The following is a 21,875-nucleotide window of genomic DNA, read 5'->3' as shown; positions in this document are numbered from 1 at the left end:
TGCTGTTTGGCTTCTAGCCTGTAGGGTGGTGGAAAGTCAGAGCGTTTTCGCACTTACCTTAAGCCGGAGCGACGTCCCTCTTCACCGCGCAGCGTCTGCACGGTTTTCGCACTAATTGCAACGCAGCACCTGGAAGAGCCGCAAAGTCCCATGGCTTTTGTGTCGCAAATGTAAACTGGTTTTTGGCGGTTTACATTTGCGACGCAAAAGCCGCGGGACTTTGCGGCTCTTCCAGGTGCTGCGGAGCAATTAGTGCGAAAACCGTGCAGACGCTGCGCGGTGAAGAGGGACGTCGCTCCGGCTTAAGGTAAGTGCGAAAACGCTCTCAGTGTTAGAGCGCTGCAGAATCAAGGGGCAGGAAGGTTTCATTCACCAGGCTGTGGCATTGTTTATAGTACTTATTTCTAGCCTTCTCCCCTTAGACTCAAGGTGGCTATTAAAGCAGCAGGAACATAAGAACATAAGAGAAGCCATGTCAGATCCAGCCCAACACTCTGTGAGTTTGGTGAAGTGGTTAAGCCAGTTTGGTGTAGTGGTTAAGTATGCGGCAGGCCTGTAGCTACAGTGGGGCCTGGGAGGGGCCGGCCCATTCTTTTAACCCCCTCTCCTTCCAACTATATGGCCCCTCCAATCTGCTGCCTTTGCTCACTGCCACTCTAAACAAGGAGTAGCCTTGCTACTGGTCTTTTTGCTTTCTTCTCTCCCCTTCCCTAACACAGCGTGCGCAGGAAAGTGTGGGTGTGGGGGAAGAGTCAGGAGGGCTCTGTCTCTCTGAGAGAGGGGCACATAAGAAAGGGGGGGGCAGAGCTGCTGTGACTTCCCAGGCGAAGGGGGGTTTGCTTGTGGAACTCAAGGGAGCTTACAGTGCCGAGAACTGCCAAACTGGGTGCCCCCCCCCCCCCGCAAACAACAAATCCTGCTGTGAGCCCCACCAAATATGAAATCCTGGCTATGGCCCTGGTGTGCGGACCCTTATCTGGGAGAACTAGGTTTGATTCCTCCCCAGTCCTCCACTTACAACTGCTGGAATGACCTTGGGTTAGCCATAGCTACTGCAGGAGTTGTCCTTGAAAGGGCAGCTGCTGGGAGAGCCCTCTCAGCCCCACCCAACTCAAAGGGTGTCTGTTGTGGGGGGAGAAGACATGGGAGATTGTAAGCCGCTCTGAGTCTCTGATTCAGAGAGAGGGGCGGGGTATAAATCTGCCCCCACCTCACAGGGTGTCTGTTGTGAGGGGAGAAGACATAGGAGATTGTGAGCCGCTCTGAGTCTCTGATTCACGGAGAAGGGTGGGGTATAAATCTGCCCCCACCTCACAGGGTGCCTGTTGTGGGGGGAGAAGATATAGGAGATTGTGAGCCCCTCTGAGTCTCTGATTCAGAGAGAAGGGCGGGGTATAAATCTGCAGTCTTCTTCACACAGTGGCCAAAAAAACCAGGTGCCATCAGGAGGTCCATCAGTGGGGCAGCCAGAACACCAGAAGCCCTTCCACTGTTGCTCAGTGGGGCTAGAAGCCCTCCCACTGTGCCCTCCCAAGCACCAAGAATACAGAGCATCACTGCCCCAGACAGAGAGTTCCAACAATACACTCTTGAAGTCGGCTGTGCTTGTAGCCGCCACCACCTCCTGTGGCAGTGGATTCCAAGGAAGGCACAAGGCCACAGAAGCAGCAAGGGTGTCCATTTGTGAGGCAAAAAAATCACGTAACCCAACAGACTCCTAACTCCATAGATCCCTCTTGCAAATTATCTTCCCCACTCTGAAAGTGGGGGGAGGAGGGGATTCAGAGCCCCCAACCCTGTATTGCCTGTCTTTCTCTGCGGGGGGGAGGGGTATCTTTTGAAACAGCCGCCTGCATTCCCATCCCTTGCATTTGTTGCTGCCTGCAAACATGCTGAATTGATTCCCCCCCCCCCTCTTGTTGCAACAAAGAAACAGCACGCTGGCAGCAGTGCGGGTCTTGCACAAGTGAACAGGCCCTCCTCCCCTGTCTTGCAGCTGTCAGCTGGCCTCTCTCCCACCTCCCCGATGCTGCATCAGATTGTGGAGCAAGTGAGGGTGGGTGGAGGAATCCTAGAGTTGGAAGGGACTCCCAGGGTCATCTAGCCCAACCCCCTGCACAATGCAGGAAACTCACAAACACCTCCCCCTAAATTCACAGGATCTTCATTGCTGTCAGATGGCCATCTAGCCTCTGTTGAAAAAACTCCAAGGAAGAAGAGCCCACCACCTCCCGAGGAAACCTGTTCCACTGAGGAACCGCTCTAAACTCACACACACCTCCCCCTAAATTCACAGGATCTTCATCGCTGTCAGATGGCCATCTAGCCTCTGTTTAAAAACCTCCAAGGAAGGAGAGCCCACCACCTCCCGAGGAGGAAGCCTGCTCCACTGAGGAATCACTCAAACAGTCATAGAATAATAGAATCCTAGAGTTGGAAGGGACCTCCAGGGTCATCTAGTCCAACGCCCCCAGCAGCCCTCATTAACCCTTGGGGAAGCCCACCCCACCCTTTCTCCACTTCTGATGTGATTTTGGGTGGCAGGTGACTTGCTGGCCTTTTGACTGGGGGGAGGGGCAGCCACAGAGAGCCCCAGGGGAGCGAGGCCTGCTAGGGCTGACTGGACCTCTAGCCAGCCCAAGCAGACCTCGCTGGCCCCGGGCTCTCCTTTCTTGCATCGGGATGCTTTTGGCTGGTGGGAGGGCATGTGCTAATGAGTTATGCTAAAGAGCCCTGTGGCGCAGAGTGGTAAAGCAACACTACTGCAGTTCTGTGATCTGAACTCTGCTCACAACCTGAGTTCAATCCCAGTGGAAGCTGGTTCAGGTAGCTGGCTCAAGGTTGACTCAGCCTTCCATCCTTCCGAGGTCGGTAAAATGAGTCCCCAGCTTGCTGAGGGAAAAGTGTAGATGACTGGGGAAGGCAACGGCAAACCACCCCGTAAAAAGTCTGCTGCGAAAACATCGTGATGCGACGTCACCCCAGAGTCGGAAAGAACTGATGCTTGCACAGGGGGACTACCTTTACCTTTACAAAGAGTCCCGTGGTGCAGAGTGGTAAAGCTGCAGTACTGCAGTCTGAACTCTCTGCTTACGACCTGAGTTCAATCCCAGCGGAAACTAGTTCAGGTAGCCGGCTCCAGGATGACTTCCATCCTTCTGAGGTGGGTAAAATGAATACCCAGCTTGCTGGAGGGGAAGCGTAGATGACTGGGGAAGGCAATGGCAAACCACCCCATAAAAAGCCTGCTGTGGAAACGTGAAAGCAACGTCACCCCAGAGTCGGAAACGACTGGTGCTTGCACAGGGGACTACCTTGACCTTTTTAAATGAGCTCCGCCACCTATTTTTCTACAAAACGACCCCTGGCCACACAGACCCGTCAGGAGCATGGACAGCAGCCTTCTGAACCTGGGGTAGATCAGGGGGACCCAGCAGAAGCCAATGGTCACCCCCTGAAGAGAAACCCTGTCTCCCTCCAGCAGCAGCAGCAAAATGGACAAGGCTGTTTGCCATGCGGGCAGAGTTCCCCTCGGTCTGTGTGTGGCGTCTCCTTCGCTGCCAGGAAAGGCCAGCGTTGCCAAAATGAGTTTGCAATATTTGTCTGTGTTGATTCCTCTCCGCTCTCAACGCTCAAACTGAAGCTGTCAGATTTTGGGGGTGGGGGGGAGAAGAAAGAGTTGATTTATGACTCAGCTGGGCAGCTATGAACGTGCCCAAGCTGCCGTTCAGACCGGAGGGTGAACGGCGTCTCATTTACTTTGAATAAGCTCTCTGCTGGAAGGGTCTCCGGAGGAACGGCCGCCCCGCCCTCCTAGTGGCATCCAAAAAGGGCAGTGAAAGAGAGGCGTTTCCCCCTTCCCAGTGTCCGTAGGGCAGCAGCGCTGAAGCGTTCCTGTCTGATCCAATGAGCCAACAGGCTAGAGCTTCCAGCTCAGTCTGTCCATTCAGCAGGATTTCCTGGCCCTTGACTGACTGATGGGGTCAGGCTTACCTAGTGCTGGATTAAACCCTGTGGAGGCCCCTAGGCTGTCAAAATCTTGGGGGGCCCCTTGCAAATTATCTCAGAGTCTGAGCGCCCTCCCCACCGCCCACGTTGCAGCCTGGAGGCACCTTCTCGAAATGATACTAAATTGGAAGGGGTTGCAAACACAGTAGAAGACCGAAAAAGGATACAGGATGACCTTGAAAGGCTGGGAAACTGGGCTAAAACCAATGAAATGAACTTTAACGGGGGTAAATGTAAAGTTCTGCATTTTGGTAGGAAAAATCCAGTGCATGGTGATAGGATGGGGGAGACTTGTCTTAGCAGTAGTCCGTGCGAAAAGGATCTAGGGGTCTTAGTGGATCATACGCTGAACATGAGTCAACAGTGTGATGCGGTGGCTAAAAAGGCCAATGCAATTTTGGGCTGCGTCAACAGAAGTCTAGTGTCCAGATCACGTGATGTGATGGTATCGCTTTACTCTGCTCTGGTAAGACCTCTCCTGGAGTATTGTGTTCAGTTTTGGGTACCACATTTTAAGAAGGATATAGACAAGCTGGAACGGGTCCAGAGGAGGCTGATGAAGATGGTGAGGGGTCTGGAGACCGAGTCCTATGAGGAAAGGTTGAAAGAGCTGGGGATGTTTAGCCTGGAGAGGAGGCGGCTGAGAGGTGATAGGATCACCATCTTCAAGTCCTTGAAGGGCTGTCCTATAGAGGAGGATGTGGAATTGTTTTCTGGGGCCCTGGAAGACAGGACCAGAACCAATGGGTTGAAATTAAATCAAAAGAGTTTTCGGCTCAACATTAGGTAGAACTTCCTTACCGTTAGAGCGATTCCTCAGTGGAACAAGCTTTCTCAGGAGGCCGTGTGCTCCCCTTCCTTGGAGGTTTTTCAACAGAGGCTAGATGGCCATCTGACAGCAATGAGGATTCTGTGAATTTAGGGGGAGGTATTTGTGGGTTTCCTGCATTGTGCTGGGGGTTGGTCTAGATGACCCTCGAGTTCCCTTCCAACTCTTGGATTCTATGATTCAAAAGTCCCTTTCACTAGGCTGTGGGGGAGAGGCAGAGAGAGAAGCAAACTTGGCAACAACGCCGGCAGCAGCTGCGCCAGGCGAATTGGGCAAAGAGCAGCTCAGTGGCTGGCTGCATGTGCAGGCTGGGAGGGCTGCAAGCAGGGTGGCAACCAGTGGGGAAGCCAGCCTGGGGCTCCTAAAGGCATGGGGGCCATCGGCCAGGCCCTGCTTGGCCAAATTGTTAATCCAGCTCTGGGTTACTCCACAAAGCATGTAGGGAAGGGGGGTGGAGATGAGGAATGGTCAAATATGCATTCCAGTCTTCTCCAGTGTCATATTTTTTTCATATTCTTCACCCTTATTGCCCTGGGACTTTTTGTGGATTGAAATTGGCAAAATTACTGTTTAATAACTTTTGTGTTTATACAGGGCTTTTTCGGTAGAAGAAGGCTGGCAGGAACTCATTTTGCTTATTGGGCCACGCCCCCTGACATCACCATTGTTTTGCGCAGGGCTTTGTTGTAGAAAAAGCCCAGGATGGACTCATTTGCATATTAGGCCACACCTCCTGACACCAAGCCAGCCGGAACTGCGTTCTTGGGCGTTCCTGCTAAAAAAAAAAAAAAAAGGCCTGTGTTATATATGGATTCTTTGCTGCTTTTCAGCCGCTTTTTGAATTAAAGGGAATGAGAAAGCCTTCTTGTGTTTCAGGGGCACCTGGCAACCTGCTCCGTTCAGCCCCCCTCTCAGATTGTTTTGCCCCCCCATTTCTGTGACTTTGCAGTCCAATTGACCTCCACATCGGATTAGCAAAGCATCTTTGTTGTCGTCGTTCTGGAAGGGGCCGGGGGCGGGGGGAGGCTGCAGTCTGTCCCGAAAGGCTTTCCAGCATTTAAGGGTTTCTGCCCCTTGCCTGGAGTAGCCTCTTTATGAGAAGTTCGATCTGCGGCAGCTCCCGTTTCTGTAGATTATGTCTCCGCTAAAGGGACAGAGCAATTTTCTTCCTGACCATTCAGACCACTTCCTTAGAGGGGAATTGATTGGCAGTTTGTGAGTCCTGCAGCTAAATACAGGACTGTTCTGGCCCTGTGTGTGTGTGTGTGTGTGTTTGGGGGATGGGTTTCATGCAGGCTTCTGTTCCCTGTTGGCTGGAATGTTTGCTCCACGCTTTCTGGGAATGAATCCTCATGCATTTCCTCTGCTCTCAGTAGGGCTGGATCTAGGGGTGGGGCAGAGGGGGTCCTTGCCCTGGGCGTATGGAGTCCATTCTGTTCTATGGGCCCATAAGGTAGAATGGGCCCATAAGGGGGCGCCATTTTTTAATTTTGCCCCCCCCCTCAAAAAACACGTAGATCCAAATACAAGATGATGGGTTGTGAACTGGCAGAGACTGACCAAGAGAGAGATCTTGGGGTCGTGGTAGATAACTCACTGAAAATGTCAAGACAGTGTGCGTTTGCAATAAAAAAGGCCAACGCCATGCTGGGAATTATTAGGAAGGGAACTGAAAACAAATCAGCCAGTATCATCATGCCCCTGTATAAATCGATGGTGCCGTTTCATTTGGAGTACTGTGTGCAGTTCTGGTCGCCGCACCTCAAAAAGGATATTATAGCATTGGAAAAAGTGCAGAAAAGGGCAACTAGAAGGATTAAAGGGCTGGAACACTTTCCGTATGAAGAAAGGTTAAAACACTTGGGGCTCTTTAGCTTGGAGAAACACCGACTGCGGGGTAACATGATAGAGGTTTACAAGATAATGCATGGGATGGAGAAAGTAGAGAAAGAAGTCCTTTTCTCCCTTTCTCACAATACAAGAACTCGTGGTCATTCAATGAAATTGCTGAGCAGTTGGTTTAGAACGGATAAAAGGAAGTCCTTCTTCACTCAAAGGGTGATTAACACGTGGAATTCACTGCCACAGGAGGTGGCGGCAGCTACAAGTATAGTCAGTTTCAAGAGGGGATTGGATAAAAATATGGAGCAGAGGTCCATCAGTGGCTATTAGCCACAGTTTATATATATGTGTGTGTGTTTATGTATATGTGCATATATGTATGTATGTATATGTGTGTGGGGGTGTGTATATATATACACATGCACACATATATTGGCCACTGTATGACACAGAGCGTTGGACTGGATGGGCCATTGGGCTGATCCAACAGGGCTTCTCTTACGTTCTTATGACACAGAGTGTTGGACTGGAGGGGACATTGGCCTGATCCAACGGCTTCTCTCATGTTCTTATGTTATCCGGATAGCTTCTTCCCCAAATTCGGTGGGCTTCACTGTGTTTTATAGGTTTTTAAAATATGTTCCTTTCCTTTATTTGTTAGCTGCTTTGGCCAATAGTCCTAAGCTCAGCATAATAAAGAGGACATTTACAGAAACAAAAATTCCACAACGGTTTAAAAATCAAATTAAAATAAAATAAAATAATTACATAGCATTGTTATTCAATTCATAAAACCCCTTAGTATTCAAGGGGTTTAGCCTGGAGAGGAGAGGAGGTGGCTGAGAGGTGATAGGATCACCATCTTCAAGTCCTTGAAGGGCTGTCATCTAGAGGATGGTGTGGAATTGTTTTCTGTGGCGCGAGAAGGTAGGACCAGAACCAGTGGGTTGAGATTAAATCAAAAGAGTTTCCAGCTCAACATTAGGAAGAACTTCCTGACCATTAGAGCGATTTCTCAGTGGAACAGGCTTCCTCGGGAGGTGGTGGGCTCTCCTTCCTTGGAAGTTTTCAAACAGAGGCTGGATGGCCATCTGACAGCAATGAGGATCCTGTGAATTTAGGTATTTGTGAGTTTCTTGCATTGTGCTGGGGACGGGGGGGTTGGACTAGATGACCCTGGAGGTCCCTTCCAGCTCTATGATTCATTAGCAGAGTGTAATCTCCATTTCTGGGGTACGGGGGTGATCTCCGCGGGTGGAGGGGAGGTATTTTTTGCTCCTTTTGAACCAGAATTCAGCTGGATGTCCCTGTCTGGGCAAGGCAGTTGGGTGGTTTATTGGCTGTTCTAGTGCAGCATCCAGTGCTGGATTGTGCGTGAATGAAGCTTGTGCCCACGTCTGGGGGAGGGAGGGAGGGGCGAGGAGGTGTGTGTGTGGGGGGGGGGGGACTGCCTGGCAACAGAGAGAAACTAGAGTTGGTTTCTCACTCTCAGACCTCGATTCGGTCCCTGTTTCCAAGTAGGGTGACCATAATGTCTGAAGGCCAGCCAGGGACACCTGGGGGGGGGGGGAGGTAGGGGTGCGCGCGCGCCGCCGGAAACAGGAAGTGACGTCACTTCCGGTGACGTCACTTCCGGTGGTGTCATGCCACCGCCGGAAGCAGGAAGTGACACCACTTCCTGTGACATCATTTCCCCCGCGTCACCTGCCGGAAATGGGAAGTGACATCACTTCCTCTGACATCACTTCCCCCAAATGACATCATTTCCCCCAAATGCCACTGCCGGAAACAGGAAGTGACTTCACAGCACTTCCTGTGACGTCCCCAAAAATCCCCCAAATATCACCGCCGGAAACAATTTTGTTCTCAAATCCTGTATATACTTCATCAGTATATGGGATAAGGCACTTTCTCAACTGTGCTGCATAATGCAGCCTATTTATTTTGTCCTGTTTGCTCTGTTGGCTCTATCTGCGCCACCTTCATCACTTTCGGGGTGTGGATCCCCCAGTGGGGTGGTCTCCCGACTCCCTCCGCCGGCTGTTTCTGATAGCCCTGCGCCCCCTCTTTCATTTGATATGTGTCCCGTGCGGGTGCCACCCTCCCGCCGGGAGATGCCGCAAAATGAGCCCCCTTGAGGCTTATGGCGGCAGGGCTCGGGGGAAGCGAGCTAGACTGCTGTTCTTTTGAGGGGTTATAGAGTGTTTCGAGCCCATCCCTGTGGCATCGGTCTCATCGTTGTGGGACCCAGGGGGCCGGCGCAGCGGCCCGCCGAAGCAGCCTGTCACTAATAACACAGGTCGAGATGCAGGACAGGAACCCGGAAGTGACCGACAGGCTGCTTCAGCAGGCCGCTGCGCCGGCCCCCTGGGCCCCACAATGATGGGACCGATGCCACAGGGACGGGCTCGAAACACTCTATAACCCCTCAAAAGAACAGCAGTCTAGCTCGCTTCCCCCGAGCCCTGCCGCCATAAGCCTCAAGGGGGCTCATTTTGCGGCATCTCCCAGCGGGAGGGTGGCACCCGCACGGGACACATATCAAATAAAAGAGGGAGCGCAGGGCTATCAGAAACAGCCGGCGGAGGGAGTCGGGAGACCACTCCACTGGGGGATCCACACCCCGAAAGTGATGAAGGTGGCGCAGATAGAGCCAACAGAGCCAACAGGACAAAATAAATAGGCTGCATTATGCAGCACAGTTGAGAAAGTGCCTTATCCCATATACTGATGAAGTAAATACAGGATCTGAGAACAAAATTGCACTAGAAGACACAAACACAAAGCTCCCTTACACTGAATCAGTGCTTGGGTCCACCAAAGTCAGTATTGTCACATAAGAGAAGCCCTGTTGGATCAGGCCAGTGGCCCATCCAGTCCAACACTCTGCGTCACATAAGAACATAAGAGAAGCCCTGTTGGATCAGGCCAGTGGCCCATCCAGTCCAACACTCTGTGTCACACTTAAGAACATAAGAGAAGCCCTGTTGGATCAGGCCAGTGGCCCATCCAGTCCAACACTCTGCGTCACATAAGAACATAAGAGAAGCCCTGTTGGATCAGGCCAGTGGCCCATCCAGTCCAACACTCTGCGTCACATAAGAACATAAGAGAAGCCCTGTTGGATCAGGCCAGTGGCCCATCCAGTCCAACACTCTGCGTCACATAAGAACATAAGAGAAGCCCTGTTGGATCAGGCCAGTGGCCCATCCAGTCCAACACTCTGCGTCACATAAGAACATAAGAGAAGCCCTGTTGGATCAGGCCAGTGGCCCATCCAGTCCAACTCTCTGCGTCACATAAGAACATAAGAGAAGCCCTGTTGGATCAGGCCAGTGGCCCATCCAGTCCAACACTCTGTGTCACATAAGAGAAGCCCTGTTGGATGAGGCCAGTGGCCCATCCAGTCCAACACTCTGCGTCACATAAGAACATAAGAGAAGCCCTGTTGGATCAGGCCAATGGCCCATCCAGTCCAACACTCTGTGTCACACTTAAGAACATAAGAGAAGCCCTGTTGGATCAGGCCAGTGGCCCATCCAGTCCAACACTCTGTGTCACACTTAAGAACATAAGAGAAGCCCTGTTGGATCAGGCCAGTGGCCCATCCAGTCCAACACTCTGCGTCACATAAGAACATAAGAGAAGCCCTGTTGGATCAGGCTAGTGGCCCATCCAGTCCAACACTCTGCGTCACATAAGAACATAAGAGAAGCCCTGTTGGATCAGGCCAGTGGCCCATCCAGTCCAACACTCTGTGTCACATAAGAACATAAGAGAAGCCCTATTGGATCAGGCCAGTGGCCCTTCCAGTCCAACACTCTGAGTCACGTAAGAACATAAGAGAAGCCCTGCTGGATCAGGCCAGTGGCCCATCCAGTCCAACACTCTGTGTCACATAAGAACATAAGGAAGGAAGGAAGGAAGGAAGGAAGGAAGGAAGGAAGGAAGGAAGGAAGGAAGGAAGGAAGGGAGGGAGGGAGGGAGGGAGGGAGGGAGGGAGAAAGGGAGGGAGGGAAGAAGGGAAGAAAGGAAGGAGGGAAGGAAGGAAGGAAGGAAGGAAGGAGGGAGGGAGGAAGGAAGGAAGGAAGGAAGGAGGAAGGAAGGAAGGAGGGAAGGAAGAAAGGAAGGAGGGAGGGAAGAAAGGAAGGCAAACCCCCAACCGCCAGCCCCCCCCCCGCTTTCGGCCCCCTTACCTACGGCGGCGGCGAGTCCAGCGGCGGCGGCAGCGGCGGCGAGTCCGGCGGCGGCGGCGGAGAGGCCTTTCCGATGCCCTCCCGGGCCTCCGCCAGCACGGGGGGGGGTGGTGGTAGAGGCCGGGGAAGCGTCGGAAAGGCCCGCGGGGGTCGCTGGAGGGCCTCCAGCGACCACCGCGGGCCTTTCCGACGCCCTCCCGGGGGAGGAGGACGGGGGGTGGGGGTTGAGAGCCCCGGGGAAGCCTCGGAAAGGCCCGCGGGGGTCGCTGGAGGGCCTCCAGCGACCCCCGCGGGCCTTTCCGACGCCCTCCCGGGGGAGGAGGACGGGGGGTGGGGGTTAAGAGCCCCGGGGAAGCCTCGGAAAGGCCCGCGGGGGTCGCTGGAGGGCCTCCAGCGACCCCCGCGGGCCTTTCCGACGCCCTCCCGGGCCTCCGCCGCCACCGCCGGGCCCCGTGCGCGGGCGGGGAAGGCGGCGAGTGAGGGAGGGAGCGTCCCTGCGCGTGCGCAGGGCGATCTGCGCACTGCGCAGGGTCGCTCCTTCCCTCACTCGCCGCCTTTCCCGCCCGGTGCGCGCGGCTCCCGGCTCTCTGGCTGGCTAAACCGGGACCTCTTAATGGTCCCGGTATACCCAGCCCGGGAGCCGTGAATTGGGGGCCAGAACCGTGAAAGTCCCGGGAGACCGGGACAGTCTGGCCACCCTATTTCCAAGTGCAAAGGAGGGAATGGGACCATCCCAGAACTCCTCTGGGTGGCTACTTGGGCTGCCAAGTGCAAGTTGGGAAGTTCCTGGGAATTTGGGGGTGGAGCCTGAGGAGGCTGGGGTATTCACAGTGTCCACCTTCAAAAGCAGCCCTTTTCTCCAAGAAAGCTCATTTCTGTTGTCTGGAGGTCACATGTAATTCCAGGAGATTTCCCGAATCCTCCTGGACGGGATTCCGCAGCTGGGTCGTTATGCTACATCGAGTTGTTCATCTCCGCTCAGTCGTTTATATCTACTCGCACCGTATTGCGTAATTCCATAGCCACGACTGTCGGTTCATCTTTTTTCCTTTGCTGAGGCTATATCCATTTGCTACATTTGTGTTCCCTCTAAGCTGAGTTAACGTTTCTTCTTTATTTTATTCATTTATCAGATTTATATCCCGCCCTCCCCTGACAGACTCAGGGGCGGCTGACAGCCGTTTAAAAACATTAGCAAACGTATTAAAATTAGATCTATAAAAACGTTTCCACATATATTGCGGAAATATATACGCTCCGGGTTCAGTCCTCTTAGCCTGCAGCTCACACATTTTTGTCTTCGCTCAAGAAGGAGGACCCCCAAGCGTACTAATTGGTTCAGGAGCTCACAACTTTCATGCCAGGAGCTCACAACGTAGAATTTTTGCTCACAAGGCTCTGCGGCTTCGAGGGAACATTGGATGGGACTAGTTCTGCCACTTTGCTTGCCCCACGGCACAGAGTGGTAAAGCTGCAGTACTGCAGTCCTAAGCTCTGCTCATGACCTGAGTCCGATCCCGGCGGAAGCTGGGTTCAGGTAGCCGACTCAGGGTTGACTCAGCTTCCATCCTTCCGAGGTTGGTCAAATGAGGACCCAGCTTGCTAGGGGGAAAGTGTAGAGGACTGGGGAAGGCAATGGCAAACCACCCCGTAAAAAGTCTGCCGTTAAAACGTTGTGAAAGCAGCGTCACCCCAGAGTCGGAAACGACTGGTGCTTGCACAGGGGACTACCTTGACCTTTTTAACTTTTCACAAGAGGTGCAGGAGAGAGACATTAGCTGTGGATCTGTTATCTGGTAACCGTGCTTGAGCACCCAGGGAAGACTTCTTACATTATACACCTAAGCCTGGGAAACTTACTGGAAAATGGGCCGGGATTTAACATGCGTGCCTTTTTTTGCCTTGTATATTATTGGTTCTAATTCTAAGTTGCTCTATTCTTGGCAATGGCTTCTTAGTGACAAGGTCATTGCTCTGTATTGATCCCCGATAAACTTTGACCAGTTCTACATGTGTTTGGTTGACGGGGGTCAGTAACTGGCCAAACCTTCCTCTGGAGGCAGGGACCCCTCGTGCTTGCCTGCCCTTCCACTTTCAGCCCCGGTGAACCAAACCTTGCCTCTCTCCACACCGCCTGCTCCACCTTTGGCAGATTGGCTGGTGGATGGAGATGTACATGCCGGTGTATCTGTTTTCTCTTGCAGAGCCCCAGCTCAAAGGGATCGTGACCCGGTTATTCAGCCAGCAAGAATTCTTCCTGCAGATGCACCCGGATGGGACCATTGATGGGACCAAGGACGAAAACAGCGACTACAGTGAGTCTGGCTCTCTCTCCGTGTGTGTGTCTGTCTCGCTCTCTGGCTTTGGCTCTGTCTCTCTTTTTCCCCACCTTCTCACAGCCTGGTGATCAATCAGGCCCGTTGCCTGGGCCTGGACGCATCTGGGCAGAGGCTGAGCATCCTTGTCTGTGCTTCCCTTTCAGATAAATCTCTCCCCTGCCATTTTCACACTCTCTCTGTCGCTGCTGCTGCTGTCTGTGGGTGGTGAGGTGAATAAAAGTCTCACTTCCCAAGGAGGGGCTCTGAGCTCCTGCCAAGAGAGAGGGTGGAGGTGTGCCTGAGCCTTGCAGGAGGTTGTCTGCATGGCGCAGAGCAGAGATGTCTGGCTGGGAGGCAGGCAGGGTGGGTGGGCGTGGGTGCAGGAACACGGCAGCGCCCCGAGGATGGGGGTGGCAAAGGTTGCAACAGCTCAGTGGAAGAACCTCTCCTTGGGATGCAGAAGGTCCAGGGTTCAGTCCCCGGCATCTCTGGTGAAAAAGGGCTAGGTAGTAGATGGTATGGGAGACTTCCGCCTGAGACCCTGGAGAGCCATGTTGAAGGGCCGTCGCTCAGTGTCAAGAGTCTCTGCTTGGAATGCAGAAGGTCCCAGGTTCAATCCTTGCCATCTCTCATTGAAAGGACCAGCTAGCAGGTGATGTGGAGCAGCGGTCCCCAACCTTTTTGGCACCAGGGATTGGTTTTGTGGAAGACAAATTTTCCACGGACTGGAGGAGCGGGGATGATGGTTTCGGGACGATACAACTGTGCACTTTATTTCTATTAGTTTGGTGTGGTGGTTAAGTGTGCGGACTCATTAGGGAGAACCAGATTTGATTTCCCACTCCTCCACTTGCACCTGCCAGAATGGCCTTGGGTCAGCCAGAGCTCTTGCAGAGCTGGGTGTCTGTTGTGGGGGAGGAAGGGAAAGAGATTGTAGGCCACTCTGAGACTCTGTCCTTGAAAGGGCATCTTCTGGGAGAGCTCTCTCAGCCCAACCCACCTCACAGGGTGTCTGTGGTGGGGGAGGAAGGGAAAGGAGATTGTAGGCCGCTCTGAGACTCTGTCCTTGAAAGGGCAGCTTCTGGGAGAGCTCTCTCAGCCCTACCCACCTCAGAGGGTGTCTGTTATGGGGGAGGAAGATAAAGGAGATTGTGAGCCACTCTGAGACTGAAATTCAGAGAGGAGGGCAGGATATAAATCCAATGTTTTCTTCTTCTTCTTCTTCTTCTTCTTCTTCTTATTATTATTATTATTATTACTACATTGTAATATATAATGAAATAATTATACAACTCTCAGCCCAGTTGCTAACAGGCCACGGACCAGCAGCTTAAAGGGCAGCTACTTTGAGAGCCCTCTCAGCCCCACCCACCTCAGAGGGTGTCTGTTATACGGGAGGAAGGGAAAGGAGATTGTAGGCCGCTCTGAGATTGTCCTTGAAAGGGCAGCTTCTGGGAGAGCTCTCTCAGCCCCACCCACCTCACAGGGTGTCTGTTGTGGGGGAGAAAGGGAAAGGAGATTGTGAGCCGCTCTGAGACTCTGAAATTCGGAGAGGAGGGCAGGATATAAATCCAATGTTGTCTTCTTCTTATTATTATTATTATTACTACATTGTAATATATAATGAAATAATTATACAATTGTACATTGTAATATATAATGAAATAATTATACACGGCCCAGTTGCTAACAGGCCACGGACCAGTACCAGTCCACAGGCCAGGAGTTGGAGAGCACTGATGTGGAGGACCTCTGCTTGAGACTTAAAATCCTAGAGTTGGAAGGGACCTCCAGGGTCATCTAGTCCAACCCCCTGCACAGTGCAGGAAACTCACAGACACCTCCCCCTCAATTCACAGGATCTGCATTGCTGTCAGATGGCCATCTAGCATCTCTGTTTAAACTTGGGTGAGCCTCTGCTGGTCTGAGTAGACAAGTACTGACCTTGCTGGACCAAGGGGGCCGAGTCTGAATTAGGCAGCCTCGTGTATCTTCAGAAAAGGGCAACTAGACTGATTAAAGGTTTGGAACACTTTCCTTATGAAGAAAGGTTAAAACGCTTGGGGCTCTTTAGCTTGGAGAAACGTCGACTGCGGGGTGACATGATAGAGGTTTACAAGATTATGCATGGGATGGAGAAAGTCGAGAAAGAAGTCCTTTTCTCCCTTTCTCAAGATACGAGAACTCGTGGACATTCGATGAAATTGCTGAGCAGTCGGGTTAGAACAGATAAAAGGAAGTCCTTCTTCACCCAAACGGTGATTAACACGTGGAATTCAGTCCCACAGGAGTGTCTATGTGGCTGCCAGCATAGACAGCTTCAGGAGGCGATTGGATAAGCATCTGGAGCAAAGGTCCATCAGAGGCTATTAGTCACAGCTTATAGTTGGAACTCTCTGTCTGGGGCAGTGGTGCTCGGACTTCTTGGTGCTTGGGGGGGGGGCACAGTGGGAGAGCTTCTGGTGTCCTGGCCCTACTGGTGGACCTCCTGATGACACCTGGGTTTCTCGGCCACTGTGTGACACAGAGTGTTGGACTGGATGGGCCATTGGCCTGATCCAACATGGCTTCTCTTCTGTTCTTATGTTCATGCATGCTGTGGGACCAGATTCCTTGTACTGGTTTGCCAGGCCATTTCATCAGACGGCAGTCCCTCTGGTGCAGCTTTCTTCTGCTGAGGGTGGGCGCCTGGATGAGCCAGAGATGCTTGCAGGGCTGTATCTTTTGAGGCACATCCTGCTAGGCTACCCGGGCAGCCTGCCTCGCTGTTGCCCAGTTCCGTGGCGTTGGCCCCGGTGCTCAGCATTGAGCGCTTGTGGATGAATCATGCAATCCTTCTGTTGTGTTTGCAATTTCCAGGAGTGGCTGGAGGCAGGGAAGGGAGGCGCCCAGAGGCGCATGGCTAATCTCTAAAGTGGCATCTGTGTCAATTTAGAGCTCTCCCCTACCAGCCACCCCCCCCCCCACACACACACACGCACCAAGCACAGTTCCTTTTCATGAGGAAGGCAGCTGCAATTGCTGGCTGCTTTCCCAGTTCAACAGCCAGATGGTTTCTCTCCAGCACCACCAGGGTTTGGGGGATGAAAGTGGCCATGGAATCATAGAATCCTAGACCTGGAAGGGACCTCCAGGGTCATCTAGTCCAACCCCCTGCACAACGTAGGAAACCCACAAATACCCACCTCAAATTCACAGGATCTTCATTGCTGCCATCTAGCCTCTGTTTAAAAACCTCCAAGGAAGGAGAGCCCACTACCTCCAAAGGAGGAAGCCTGTTCCACTGAGGAACTGCTCTAACAGTCAGGAATCCTAGAATCATGGAGTTGGAAGGGACCTCCAGGGTCATCTAGTCCAACCCCCTGCACAATGCAGGAAACTCACAAACCCCTCCCCCTAAATTCACAAGATCTTCATCGCTGTCTGATGGCCATCTAGCCTCTGTTTAAAAACCTCCAAGGAAGGAGAACCCACCACCTCCCGAGGAGGAAGCCTGTTCCACTGAGGAACCGCTCCAACGGTCAGGAAGTTCTTCCTCATGTTCAGCCGGAAACTCTTTTGCTTTAATTCCAACCCATTGGTTCTGGTCCTACCTTCTGGGGACACAGAAAACAATTCCACACCATCCTCTATAGGACAGCCCTTCAAGGACTTGAAGATGGTGATCCTATCACCTCTCAGCCGCCTTCTCTCCAGGAGGATGGTGGCTCAGGATCAGAGCATCTGCTCGGCTGGCAGAAGGTCCCAGGTTCAATCCCAGATAGCATCTCCAGAGGAGGGGGATAAGGGGATTAGATTTAGACCCCCACCCTGCACTCAGCATCTCAGAGCAGATTACAATCTCCTTAGAACATAAGAGAAGCCATGTTGGATCAGGCCAACGGCCCATCAAGTCCAACACTCTGCGTCACACAGTGGCCAAAAATTTTATATACACACATACACTGTGGCTAATAGCCACTGATGGACCTGTGCTCCATATTTTTATCTAAACCCTTCTTGAAGGTGGCTATACTTGTGGCCGCCACCACCTCCTGTGGCAGTGAATTCCACATGTTACTCACCCTTTGGGTGAAGAAGTACTTCCTTTTATCCGTTTTAACCTTTCTGCTCAGCAATTTCATCGAATGCCCACGAGTTCTTGTATTGAGAGAAAGGGAGAAAAGTACTTCTTTCTCTACTTTCTCCATCCCATGCATTATCTTGTAAACCTCTATCATGTCACCCCGCAGTCGACGTTTCTCCAAGCTAAAGAGTCCCAAGCGTTTCAACCTTTCTTCATAGAGAAAGTGCTCCAGCCCTTTAATCATTCTAGCTGCCCTTCTCTGGACTTTCTCCAATGCTCCAATCCTTTCCCTTCCCTTCCCACAACAGACACCCTGTGAGATCCTCCAATCTTTTTTTCTTATCATTGCAACTTTAATTTTTACTTCCGATAGGAGCCTATAAGAAGGGGTCATCGTAGCCCAGCCAGGAGACCTTTCAGGGTCCCTCAAACCCCTCCATGCATGGATTAATTGAAGGGAGAAATGCACATCATTTGAAGCATAGATAGCTTCAAGAGGGGATTGGATGAACATCTGGAGCTGAGGTCCATCAGTGGCTCTGAGCCACAACTTATCGTTGGGACTCTCTGTCTGGGGCAGGGATGCTTTGTATTCTTGGTGCTTGTGGGGGCAACAATGGGAGGGCTTCTAGTGTCCTGGCTCCACTGATGGGCCTCCTGATGGTGCCTGATTTCTTAGGCCACTCTGTGACACAAAGTGTTGAACTGGAGGGGCCTTTGGCCTGATCCAACAGCGCTTCTCTTATGTTCTTATATGGAGCAGAAGTCCATCAGTGGCTATTAGCTGGAACTCTGTTTGGGGCAGTGATGCTCTGTATTATTGGTGCTTGCGGGTGGGGGGGAGGGCTTCTAGTGTCCTGGCCCCACTGATGGACCTCCTAATGGCACCTGGTTTTTTTGGCAACTGTGTGACACAGAGTGTTGGACTGGATGGGCCACTGGCCTGATCCAACATGGCTTCTTTTATGTGACACAGAGTATTGGACTTGATGGGCCATTGGCCTGATCCAACAGGGCTTCTCTTATGTTCTTATATGACACAGAGTGTTGGACTGGAGGGGCCACTGGCCTGATCCAACAGGGCTTCTTTTATGTGACACAGAGTATTGGACTTGATGGGCCATTGGCCTGATCCAACAGGGCTTCTCTTATGTTCTTATATGACACAGAGTGTTGGACTGGAGGGGCCACTGGCCTGATCCAACATGGCTTCTCTTATGTTTTTATGTGACACAGAGTGTTGGGCTGGATGGGCCACTGGCCTGATCCAACAGGGCTTCTCTTATGTTCTTATGTGACACAGAGTGTTGGACTGGGTGGGCCACTGGCCTGATCCAACAGGGCTTCTCTTATGTTCTTATGTCCTTGTCTGAGAAACTCCAGGCAAGTGGGGGGGTGTTGGGGGGGGCAGGCTCTGTCTTTCTGGAATGCACAACTGCTGATTGACTCCGACTGGGGACCTTCCTCGTTGCCAAGAAGCCGCAGGAGCCGGTTCCTTGGATGCAATGCAGACTTTTAAATGAAAACACCATGATTTGAAGTGGGGGAACCGCTGATCCTTAAGTGGTTTCGAAATTAATTAGATGCTGGGCATCTCTTGGACGGCTTCTCCTCTTCAGAGGCTTCCAGGCTCCATCCTGAACATCAGCTCAGAGGCCAAAAGCTGCACAGCTCAGATGACTTTTGCTCTTGAAGTGATTGTGGGGGGAAGAGATTTGACTCAACCTGCAAATGCATTTCCAGCCGTAACTCTCCCGTAATTGGTGTTGTGCTGCAAGAAGCAGCTGACTTGGCTCTCTGGGTCGGAGGGTGTTGCTTCCCTTGAAAGGAGAAACCAGGACAAATAGCCTGCCCAGGGGGTGTTCTTTCTTCCGGCTCCTTGCATCACCTGGATTTGGCATCTTGGCTCCCCTGGCTCTTCCCACGGGCGGTCTCAGGCTGCAAGAAGAAGAAGAAGAGCACCATAGATTTATTCCCCGCCCTTGTCTCTGAAGCAGAGTCTCAGAGCAGCTCACATTCGCCCATATCTTCTCCCCCCACAACAGACACCCTGTGAGGTGGGGGCAGATTTATACCCCGCCCTTCTCCCTGAATCAGAGACTCAGAGCGGTTTACAATCTCCTATATCTTCTCCCCCCACAATAGAGACCCTTTAAGGTGGGTGGAGCTGAGATGGCTCTCCCAGCAGCTGCCCTTTCAAGGACAACTCCTGCAATAACTCTGGCTGACCCAAGGGCATTCCAGCAGGTGCAAGTGGAAGAAGAAGAACATGTTATTGGATTTATATCCCACCCTCCACTCCGAATCTCAGAGTGGATCACAATCCCCTTTCTCCTCCTCCCCCACAACAGACACCCTGTGAGATGGGTGGGGCTAAGAGGGCCAGTTTGGTGTAGTGAAGTGCACGGACTATTATCTGGAAGAAACAGGTTTGAGTCCCCACTCCTCCACTTACAGCTGCTGGAATGACCTTGGGTTAACCTTAGCTCTCGCAGGAGTTGTCCTTGAAAGAGCAGCTGCTGTAAGAGCTCTCTGAGCCATGGCCAAAGCAACCAAGAAGAAGTTGGATTTATATCCCACCCTATACTCTGAATCTCAGAGTCTCAGAGGGGTCACAATCTCCTTCACCTTCCCCCCACACACACACACACAACAGACACCCTGTGAGGTGGGTGGGGCTGAGAGAGCCAGTTTGGTGTAGTGGTGAAGTGCGCAGACTCTTATCTGGGAGAACCGGGTTTGTCCCCACTCCTCCACTTACAGCTGCTGGAATGGCCTTGGGTCAGCCTTAGCTCTTGCAGGAGTTGTCCTTGAAAGGGCAGCTGCTATAAGAGCTCTCTGAGCCACGACCAAAGCAACCAAGAAGAAGAAGATATTGGATTTATATCCCACCCTTCACTCTGAACCTCAGTGGTCACAATATCCTTCACCTTCCTCCCCACCACAACAGATACTCTGTGAGGTGGGTGGGGCTGAGAGAGCTCTCTCAGAAGCTGCCCTTTCAAGGACAACTCTGCTGGAGTTATGGATAACCCAAGGCCATTTCAGGAGCTGCAAGTGAGGAATCAAACCTGGTTCTCCCAGATAAGAGTCCATGCACTTAACCACTACACCAGACTGGCTCTCTTAAGAAAATATTGGATTTATATCCCCACCTTCTACTCTGAATCTTGGAGTCTCAGAGCAGTTCATCATCTCCTTTACCTTCCTCCTCCACAGCAGACACCCTGTGAGGTGGGTGGGGCTGAGAGAGCTCTGATAGAAGCCGTCCTTTCAAGGGCAACTCTGCCACAGCTATGGTTAACCCAAGGCCATTCCAGCAGCTACAGGTGGAAGAGTGGGGAATCAAACCCGGTTCTCCCAGATAAGAGGCCCTGCGCTTCACCACTGCACCCAGCTGGCTCTTGTGTAGATCTGCTCTTGTGTAGGTTGGCTCAATCGGTAGTGATTCTCTGGGGCGTTTGCAGAGCTTCAGTCCTTTCTGGCTTGCTGATGTCTGGACTCTGGAAATGTCTCCATTTGCTCAGCAGGCGTTGATACTATCTTGCAGGACGCAGGAGGTGATTTGCCCTGGAGCTCCGGGAACCGAGTCTGTTGTCAGCCGCAGGCGACAAGGGCAAGTGAGCGATGCATGACTGAGCCTCCACTCTGTCAGTTGTTCGAAGAAGAGTCGTTATCTGGGAACCTGCGCTCCATTCCTGGCTTGCTGTGGCGTAGGGGGAAAAAGAGCTGTTTGTTTGCTCCATGCTGGCTGCTTGCAAGCCGTAAGGACGGTTCCCCTAGTTGCTGCTCCAGATGCATTCTCCCCCTCCTTTTGCAACCAGAGGGCTTTTTTCAGGCTTAAAAAAAAATGCAATTCCCTCGATTGCTCCGTTGCAATTATTAAAAGGAATTCAGAAGGGCTCATAGACTGTGGCAAGGGACTGCTGTAATGGGATTGCTCTGTGGTGATGCAGCAATTGCCAGTTTCTTTATAAAGCGAGGGGGGGGGAGCTGTAGTGGAATGGAGGAGGGGGTCACTGGGTGGGGGGGCGACTGAGACAGGAAAATGGTACCAATGAAGAAGAGGACTGCAGATTTACCGCCCTTCTCCCTGAATCAGAGACTCAGAGCGGCTCACAATCTCCTATATCTTCTCCCCCTACAACAGACAACCAGTGATGTAGGTGGTGCTGAGAGAGCTCTCCCAGAAACTGCCCTTTCTAGGATAGCTCTGTGAGAGCTATGGGTGATCCAAGGCCATTCCAGCAGCTGCAAGTGGAGGAGGAAGAAGAAGATGATATTGGATTTATATCCTGCCCTGTACTCTGAACCTCAGAGTCTCGGAATGGTCACAATCTCCTTTACCTCCCCCCACCCACAACAGACACCCTGTGAGGTGGGTGGGGCGGAGAGAGCTCTCCCAGAAGCTGCCCTTTCAAGGACAACTCCTATGAGAGCTTTGGCTGACCCAAGGCCATTCCAGCAGGTGCAAGTGGAGGAGTGGGGAATCAAACCCGGTTCTCCCAGATAAGAGAGCTCTGGCTGACCCAAGGCCATCCCAGCAGGTGCAAGTGGAGGAGGGGGGAATCAAACCCGGTTCTCCCAGATAAGAGAGCTCTGGCTGACCCAAGGCC

General features: G+C 52.2%; 1 protein-coding gene across 3 annotated transcripts in view; it reads left to right on the top strand.

The window, feature by feature from the left end:
- Positions 1-21,875, top strand: part of FGF12 (fibroblast growth factor 12) — a 399,444-nt gene that overhangs the window by 231,719 nt on the left and 145,850 nt on the right. For all 3 annotated transcript variants that reach the window (XM_060242866.1, XM_060242865.1, XM_060242864.1), the window contains exon 2: positions 13,080-13,190. In XM_060242866.1, the coding sequence (XP_060098849.1) occupies positions 13,080-13,190 (111 nt within the window). The remainder of the gene's footprint in view (positions 1-13,079; positions 13,191-21,875) is intronic.

The sequence above is a fragment of the Heteronotia binoei genome, chromosome 6, assembly GCF_032191835.1.
Source record: "Heteronotia binoei isolate CCM8104 ecotype False Entrance Well chromosome 6, APGP_CSIRO_Hbin_v1, whole genome shotgun sequence".
NCBI lineage: Eukaryota > Metazoa > Chordata > Lepidosauria > Squamata > Gekkonidae > Heteronotia > Heteronotia binoei.
The sequence above is the reverse complement of the archived record's forward strand: the minus strand, read 5'-3'. Positions and strand labels throughout refer to the sequence as shown.